The sequence below is a fragment of the Rousettus aegyptiacus genome, unplaced genomic scaffold (assembly GCF_014176215.1).
Source record: "Rousettus aegyptiacus isolate mRouAeg1 unplaced genomic scaffold, mRouAeg1.p scaffold_m13_p_3, whole genome shotgun sequence".
Taxonomy (NCBI): Eukaryota; Metazoa; Chordata; class Mammalia; order Chiroptera; family Pteropodidae; genus Rousettus; species Rousettus aegyptiacus.
The window spans coordinates 86,430,316-86,439,366 of record NW_023416306.1 but is presented as its reverse complement, the minus strand read 5'-3'; the positions used below and the strand labels follow the sequence as shown (position 1 = coordinate 86,439,366).

The window sequence follows — 9,051 nt, the reverse complement described above, 5'->3', positions numbered from 1 at the left end:
AAGTTGTTGAACCTCCAGTACTAAGCAAGAAGAGATTTTGAGAAATGTTTTTGCCCAGAGGTTGCCACAGCTGGATTAGATGCTTATCTATCCTACTTTATAGACTCTCCAGAAATGAGCCTTATCAGTTGTACCTCCCCACTGCTTTATCTTCACCTCTTTCCATCTCTACCTCCCTTCTCCCTCATGTTCTGAAGAGTTAGCCTTAGCCTCACCCAATCGGAGGAATCCAGGCAGCCCCGAAGATTCCTCTCTTAGCTCAAGCATCATCACGGTGCAATTTGGCTTAGGCAAAGCCTCAAAACCTAGTGCCCTATGCAATTATAAAGAGGCAGAGGCTGCACATAAGGGCCAATTTCTCTCAAGAAATTTTAGGCATTGGCTCATTTTTGCAGAGTGTAACATTAAAAAAAGTAGGAAATAAACATCCTGCAAGTGGCAAGGACTCCCGAATGTGACTAGAATCTGATGTAAAGGCAGCCTTGTTGTGCATGTCCTTTAATATGTGGCATTTGTGCTAACTCCAGTAGTTATCGACAGAACTGAATTGCAGTACACCAGTAGAATACGTTCAAATTATTTTTATAAGCTTCCCCCCCCACACACTGCTTAATTAGTATACTCTTCTATTTGTGAAAACTACTTGAGTGGCAGGGTTTTCAGGAACAAATTAGTCATTAACAAGGGGTTAGATTATTTTTAAAAATCTGTAATGAAAAACCCAGGTGAGGAGCAGATATAGTCATGATTTGCTCCCTTGGTAATAAAAGAAGCTAGAATAACGCAGGAATCAGATAATAGACTCCTGACCATATAGAAAACTTTAAAGGAAATTGTGTTTAAGGAGATTACCAACCAAAAATACTCCCCAAAAAGTTCAAAATATAAATTCATTTTCATAAACCCTTTCCTGTCGTGCTGGATGTGTCCACACTTAGTCTTCATGAATGGCAGGAGTTAATTAGCATCAAAGGAATAAAATTGGATTTGTGGGTATGTGAAGAGAATGGAAGGTAAACTAGACTCAGTCTATGAAATTAAACTAACTAGATTACCAAGAAACACGTCCCATTTCTTATTTTGTGTTTGTATGGATTTATCTGTGCTGCTATGAATGTTTTATCATTCTATCAACTAGTCCTTTTATATTATTTAAGAAATAAAACAAAACTTTTTAGCATTAATATATTTTTCTTTATGGGCAATTGTTATAGTAACCTACATACCTGGTTCTCGGGGTAAAGGCTTATTGATTTTTCCAGTGCCTGCTGTTAATATCTTGTTGGGCGATGGAGGCTCAGCTAGTCTACACAGGGGAGCTGTTTACATGATCAGCAGAATTATCAGGTTGTATAATGTGTACCAGGCTACTGGTACTTACTCTTACAACTTTATTGAACGAAGCTGTTCTTTCCTTTCATTGCTGCAACATCTAAAACCATAAACGCACCCACAGTGAATGTATTCTAAAATTTGAGTTATACACAGTAAGAAGTTACAAAGGCAGCTCCTGAATATGGAGCTGTCCTAAAATGTGTTCAGAGTTCAAGGAGATCCTGCCTAACTGGCCTGAAAACCACAGTAATACACAACAAAAAAGGCATGATTCTCCTCTTAACACTAGCCTCTCTCTCCTCTTCTCCAGATACTTCACTCTCCTCCTTTCCAGACTCTGTCCATGGAAATTCACTTTCATTTGTTAATGCTGTTAACATTTTTAGGTTATCAGAATAAAGATTACAATAAAACAGCTTGGTGGCAGCCCGCTGGGCTGATCGTAAACTAACCAAAGATATCAATAACCCTGGTCAGGAGTCACCCACAGAGGAAAAGGAGTCCAGGAGTAACCAGGTGGTATACATCAAAGGTTAAGAGAATGTTGGTCATTTTGACCCACAACAGAGCTTTCTGAAATGTGTCCTTCAGACTCTTGGGAAGGAGTCCACTTGAAGTCTACCCCAGACACTTCCTAGAGCCAGAGATGTTTCAGTCCTTGCCCCAGAATCAGTGGCTCTCAAACTACATAGGCAGGCAGAGATCTCTTTGTAAGCAGAAAGACACCCAGGTGGTGATGAGAGTAACAGAAAGAATGGTTGTGGTGGTGGTCGGAAGGGCGCTGAAGGGATGAGGGCACTGCGCTCTAGGGCCTTCAACACATCTGTCAGGGAACCCAGAATTTATAGGTCAGAAGATCCGATCTCTAATGTCCACATAAATAGGCTAAATTTCACTAAAGAATTTTCAGTAAAAAAAAAACTTTAAAATTATCAAGAGCATTAGCCATGTATGTAGCTAGCTGTCAAAGGCCAGCATCCCTAGTATTTGTTAATGGTGAAAGAGGGCCCATAAAAAGTGCAGCAGCACTGAAGACCAGGCAAATCGGTCATGACCAAATCTGCTCATTTATTCAACAAATTTTTACTGCATGTCCACCCTGTGAGACGTACTGTCAGGTACTTTCAGGATCTAGACGTAGCAGAATTCGGAGAACCAAAGGTGGCTCTAAATTATGTCCTATGAGAAACAGTTGAAATAATCAGGAATGCTTAGCCTGAAATAAGATTCTGGGAGAACATGAGGTCCTCATGCCCACATATTTAACGTTTTTCTTCCGTAAAAAATATGAGACCTGTCTGGTACAGGACCACAAAGAGTACCAATGGGTGGAAACCAATTGAAGGAAATCCTTACAATGCTAAGAATGAACCTCCTATCAGAGAAATCTGAGAATGAGCTGTTCAGGGAAGAGCAGAAGCCTAATTAGCAACATTGGTACCTGGGGCACTATATCCTACGGAATCATCACACTCCTAAATCTGCTTCAATTCAAATTACCTAAAGGCAATCACTGCTAATAGACTAGCGTTTTCTTGCGCATTTAAGTGAAATTGTACTATACAACCTTCTACTTTTCATTGAAAATCATTTCTCTATAGTATTTTACAGACTACCAGTATTTACCAAAGATTTCCCTAATTATTGTACATTTACAGTTTAGTGAAAAGAGTAGCTCTCAAGACACACTACCTGGTCTAAATCTTACTGTGCTGTCCTAGGATAGTTAACTTATTCTTTGTACCTCAGGTGCCTCATTTGTAAAGTGGGGGTTGTACCTGACAAAGTAGTATTAAAGCTAAAGCAGTAATGATAGTGCCTAATATATAGCATAAACTCAAACTTTACCAATATAGGTAAAAGCCTAAAAATCTGTGGAGAAAAAATTGTGCCTTTAAAATAGATTACTGGGCATTTATGGAAAATGCTTTGTCTAGCACTCGGGGTGGGTGAGACTCTGATCCTTTGGGTTTGAGCTATTTTACTCTGAAAGTTTACATAAATCATACTTGTCCACACACACATGAATTCTGTCTGGGTGAAGTTATTGACTTCCCTCCCCTGTAGAAAGAGCCAGTTTTGCATTAGCTTGTAAATTAATTTCAACATCCTTGATACACCTATTGTGATCCTTTGAATTCTCCTTTAAAAAGATTGAAACCCCTTATTTAAGAAGATTGAAACACCTTAGTGGTTTCATTAGTTAAATCTTTTGACAGGATGGATCCTTGAACAAGTCCCATTTAGCCCCAATTAAGTAATTCAAGAAATCCAAACCTAATGTTTCAATGCTCTATGCTCTAATGTTTGGCCCTGTCTCATAGGATCTACCATTTTTTGCCATTATCGAACCTTTACTAGGTAATTTAATTCAACTCAACAACTGAAGGCATCATGCTATGTGCTGTAGTAAATATGGAGAGAGAGGTAATAGTTCTTTTTTTCATATAATTGATTGATCTTTAGGGACAAATGTTTTAACTTTATAATGTGTTTACAAGTTAAGAGCAGACAGATTCAAGTTGCAGGGCGGTTCGATCCCTTTATAACTTGAAGAGACCAAGAAAATAATCTCTAAGCCTGTTTCCTCAGGTATATATATATATAATAAAGATATCTACGGAAACACTGAGACTTGAAAAAGATAATACACATAAAGCACTTTGCACACAGTCTGGCACATACATTTTAATACAGAATCTTTATGAGCAATCATTCAACCCCTAGCAGAGAAACCAGGCCACCTATTCACACCAGTCTTCTCACCCACCTCCACTACATACACACAGGCCAGATCAGGCTAGGGAGTGTTCCCTTCCACACGTTGCTGAAGGCAATTCACAATTTACAAGAACTTTAACACAGGGCCATCCTAGACCAGCTCATCCAAGAGTCTCATACCAAAATCAAATACATCTCATGTCCCCATTTACCTGTATAACCCTGAGAATCTTTCTTCTGCATGCAATCTCAAGTCCACTCCAGTATCAGAAATTTTCCTACATCCTCAACTTCTCCCAATATTCCTTCCACCTGGTTACCCTGATTGAACCCTGACTCTTTCCTGAAGATACTTCTCTAGTGACTGAGGTTTACCATCACCTACTCCCAGGACTTGGGGTTAGAAGTGGCAAGTTTCAACAAAGCTCTTCAAACTTAAGCTTCAGTGTCCTTAACTTTCTTGAGTTCCTTCTAAGGTCCTGGGAAGCACACTAGCAATGTATTCATAAGTTTTTAAAAATTTCACATGGCTTAACAATATTTTTTCCACTCCAGCTTTCCCTTATTTTTCCTCTTGACAAGTGACATTGCAGTGATAAATTCTATCAGAGGCATATGATATAGTTTATCACTTCCTGCTTAACTTCTAGTATGCCACTTTCTTGGTCCTCCTTCAGTCTACTTTGCTGAATCCCACCTGTTCCTCCAGCTAACTCTGCACAACCTTTTTTGTGTATTTATTTCCTAGACTTTAGGGCTTAGATCTCATCCAGTCATGAGAATGAGATCCCAAAATACCAGATACTATTCAAAGAGAAGACAAAGTTATGTATCCAGTCTCAAGCTCCCATGGTTTTCAGATGAACTTATATAAATGCCCATTTGAGAGCTCCACCAGACATCTTAACATTTTGAACTTAATATACCTCAACTATTACTCTTCCCCAAACCAAATTTTCAGTTCTAACTCAATAGCAATTCTAGCCTTCTAGATACTCAAGTCAAACCCTTGGAGGCACCTTTTACTTCTCTCACATCCGATCCTTCAACAAATCCTGTCTTTTACACCTTAAGTCATTATTGATGATCTCAACAAATTTTAACCTAGTCCAAGTGAAGATCACTTGCCTAGTCTATTCCAATAGCCTTGTTTCCGTTTCCAATCTTGCCCCACTAAAATCTATTTTACCCACAAGATCTAGTGAATGTTTCAAAAAAAAAAAACCCATTTCATGGCACTGTTCTCCAAATGGAAGCTTATCTCAACAACATAGATCCTACCTTTCAACTTTTCACTACTCGGCTCCAATCACAACTTTACTCTTCCTAGAAGGCTCCAAAAGTTCTCTCCGCCAAAAGATCTTTGCTCACCTAGTAACCACCTAAACCCCATCTAGGCATGGCTTCTCAGCAAGGTTTTTAAGATCACAATTTATACAACCTCCACTCTCACCCCTCCAAATGCTAAGAAATTTCTGCTTTTCTCAGCAATCACACATCTGACACACATATAAATCACTGCTCCCTTCCACATACAATTCAGCAATTTACAAGATTTCATGCATTAATTATCCCAAAAGCTAGGACTGCCACCTCTACACAAATGTCCAAAGATTTGTGATAGCCCCTTTCTCAAAAGCATTTATCAACAGTTTTATTGCCACTGCCTCAGCTCACTATGACTCAATTACCAATGACAGTTTGTCTCAGGTTATATGCCGGATGCTACTACAGTAGTTTACATAACCAAAAATGTCTTGAAACATAAAAACAAAACTGGTATTTACCAGGAGTTCAACATGAATACTTTTATATAACCAGAGGTAAAGCCACAAATATTGAAGGTAAATCCACTAACAGCAAAATTTTAAGATTTCTATGATCATGTGACTTCCACTCACAATCAAAAAAACACTCATAATTGAAGTTTTTATTTTATATACAAAAAGCTAGCACTGCTTCCACTGTTTCTGCAGATGTCTGGAATGACCCATTCATGGAAGTTCACTTAGTCCAACTGAAAAAAAAAAAAAAGAGCAGATAGAAAATGAATTAATTCAAATGCTTTAAATAGTCATTTACTCACAAACTGGCTCATTATAGAAAAATGGTTTAAACTGGACATCCAACCTACCCAAACTATTATCAAGATCTCAATAGTTTTAAGTATTTACTGAATGCCTACTATAAAAGCTGTTCCACAAACCTCAACAATTACAATTTAGCCTGTGAATTTTAGTATTGATATTCTCTTCCCCTCTCAAAGAAATTTCCCCAAAGAGAATCTCTATTATTTAAAATGATCTTTACCAAAAACTCAAGATGGTCATTAACTAATTACACAGCTAATACTTTGGCACTCAATGTGTGCCAGACATTATTCTAAGAAATAGTCACAAATTAGCTCATTCGGTTTAGCTTCTGAGAAATCCAGAACCATAAAACTAGGGAGTAGGCCTGAGCTCTCTCATTTGAGATTCAGGACCTCCCCACTGAGTTACTTAATCTTCTACATTGTAACACCAAGCATATACTTATGTTTTGGTAAAGTCTAAACTTAAGCTATTTTGTCTGCCACAGAGATCTATATCCGGTCTAATCCATCAACACAAAAACATCTATTTTTAACAGGCAGGTTTTAGGTACTACTTGCTATCCTAAACGAAATAACTATTAATCAGACCAATGCATGTAGCTCAAAGAGCCAATAAAGAATTCGTTTTCACCCTAAAAAACTGATTCTTAGGAGCTAATAGAAGTTTCACAAGAACAGTAATTTTTCTAGCAACCGTTCCATTCGTAGTTCACAGGCAGAAACAGCTTTAAGTGACTTGACTTGTCTGAGTCTTCACAAGGTCTAACTCTAAACTTCAAGTTCATTCCAGTATATGACACTATCCGACACTTCAGGGCAGTGGTCAACACAAATATTTGGCTGGGAAATGTCTAGGCACGATTAAAAGCATCTATAATTTAATTTTATGGCACCTAAAACTGGCAGAGCTGGGTAAAAAGGTCTTAAAAAGACTATTTTTAAGGTCTTCACTCCTCTATTCTATTAATCTGCCAAAACTCTCAGCACTGTCACCTGCTACCAAGGACTAGACTTAAACTAAAACAGAGAGCGGTATTAGCCAACTGCTCACAGTAAGTAACTACCCGCACACACGCAGCCCACAGAAACAAGAGAGTATGGCGTCTGCGCACGCGTACCTTAATGAAGCCTATATCCTTCGCGTACTGACGGAAACACTGGCGGCACATATTGAGGCCGTATTTCCGGATCAGACCGTGCCGGTTTGAGCAGACGCGGCTGTAAAGAGAGATGGCATTACGACAGATGGCAGAAATTACAGGATTCCGTACAGGGGGAAAGGGGAGAGGAGTTCCACCAACCGCACCGCTGGCTTTCAGGAACCCATCAGAGGCCTGTAATGGCGACAGTCAGGGCTCCAATTCGGTCTTCCCCCCACACGTCGCCTGCAAGCTCCTTTACTTTAGATTTCAAGAACCGTCGCGCCCCAAGCAACCCTTGCCTGAAACCACAGTGTTTCTCACCAAGAACGAGACCCCTGGCCGAACTTTCTCGGGTGGCTCCAGTAGAGTTGCTGATGACCCATCTTGCTCTCTCGGAGGCAACGAGGCAAAAGGAAGGACTTAGCTGACGCATGCGTTCTTGAAGTTTTGGGGACAGTTTACCCAGCATGCAGTGCTGACAAACGACGCGTGCGCAGTGTAGTTATGCTGTTTCGCCGGAGTACAGCGAAGGTTTGGAAGAGTTCCAGGCCAGCCTAGCTGATGACATCACCACAGCTCAACCTCTAGTGCGATCTCGCGCCTCCGCCTGCCGCCGGGCGCGGTGGCGCGCGCCTGTAGTCCCAGCTACTCGGGAGGCTGAGGCAGGAGGATCGCTTGAGCCCAGGAGTTCTGGGCTGTAGTGCGCTATGCCGATCGGGTGTCCGCACTAAGTTCGGCATCAATATGGTGACCTCCCGGGAGCGGGGGACCACCAGGTTGCCTAAGGAGGGGTGAACCGGCCCAGGTCGGAAACGGAGCAGGTCAAAACTCCCGTGCTGATCAGTAGTGGGATCGCGCCTGTGAATAGCCACTGCACTCCAGCCTGGGCAACATAGCGAGACCCCGTCTCTTTTGAATGAATCTTCAAGAATGAATTTTGAACTCTCAAAATGAATGATCTTACGATACTACTGCCCCTTCATTGCCTGAACCCTTTACATTCTTTTAACTGAAATTCAACTCTTGGAAAAAAAGACTTTGCCTCAACCTCAGCACTGACACCTACTGGGATAAATTTACAAAATAACTTAAAATCAGCTGTAATGATAGGAGTCAACGGTAGGAGTTTCTATTTTGTTAAACAGAATACGTTTTTAAGATTTTTTTTTTTAATTGACACAGTCCTAGAAATACACCTACACCATTCCAGATGACTAATGCGTGACTTAGTGTAGTTAATATTTAAACGTAGCTAGTAGAGTTTAAAGTGAAAAACAAGTAAATATGCAATGTATGCATCTTTGACCAGGTGATTTCATGACAAGACAGCTACTAAAAACCAAATGCCTTCTCAGAATCTGCTGAAAGATGTCTAAATTCCACATGGTCATTTATAATGTGTCTAGATAAATGAACCTGTACATGGCTCTAAAATCAAAGCTTTACCTGTAAAATGTAACCGTGCAATAATCTAGGAAACTTTTACACATGAACTTTCAATATTAGAACTAAAATATAACACTTCGTAAAGATTGCATTTCTTCAGTATTCTGGTGATATGCCCTTCCCAATCATTAAATTAGGCACTTCATTACATATGAAGGAAGTAAGCAAGTCAGAGATTCAAAAACCAAATGTAACTTGGTTCCCGCCCTTACAATTTGCAAACGTAGTGAGGAAACACAGGATTATTTTAAAGCCCTTCCTTCCATTTACTACTTTGTGACTCTGTGACCTGTGTACTGCTAAGTAGAACAC

At 39.9% G+C, this 9,051-nt stretch overlaps 1 protein-coding gene across 1 annotated transcript; it reads right to left on the bottom strand.

The window, feature by feature from the left end:
* Window positions 1-5,849: 5,849 nt before the first annotated feature.
* On the bottom strand, window positions 5,850-7,756 carry RPS29 (ribosomal protein S29). The gene is made up of 3 exons (XM_016161042.2): window positions 7,615-7,756; window positions 7,270-7,369; window positions 5,850-6,073 (listed from the first exon to the last, which is right to left on the bottom strand). Exons 1-3 carry the CDS (start codon window positions 7,674-7,676, stop codon window positions 6,065-6,067), a joined length of 171 nt encoding a protein of 56 aa, XP_016016528.1. The 5' UTR covers window positions 7,677-7,756; the 3' UTR covers window positions 5,850-6,064.
* Window positions 7,757-9,051: the final 1,295 nt, after the last annotated feature.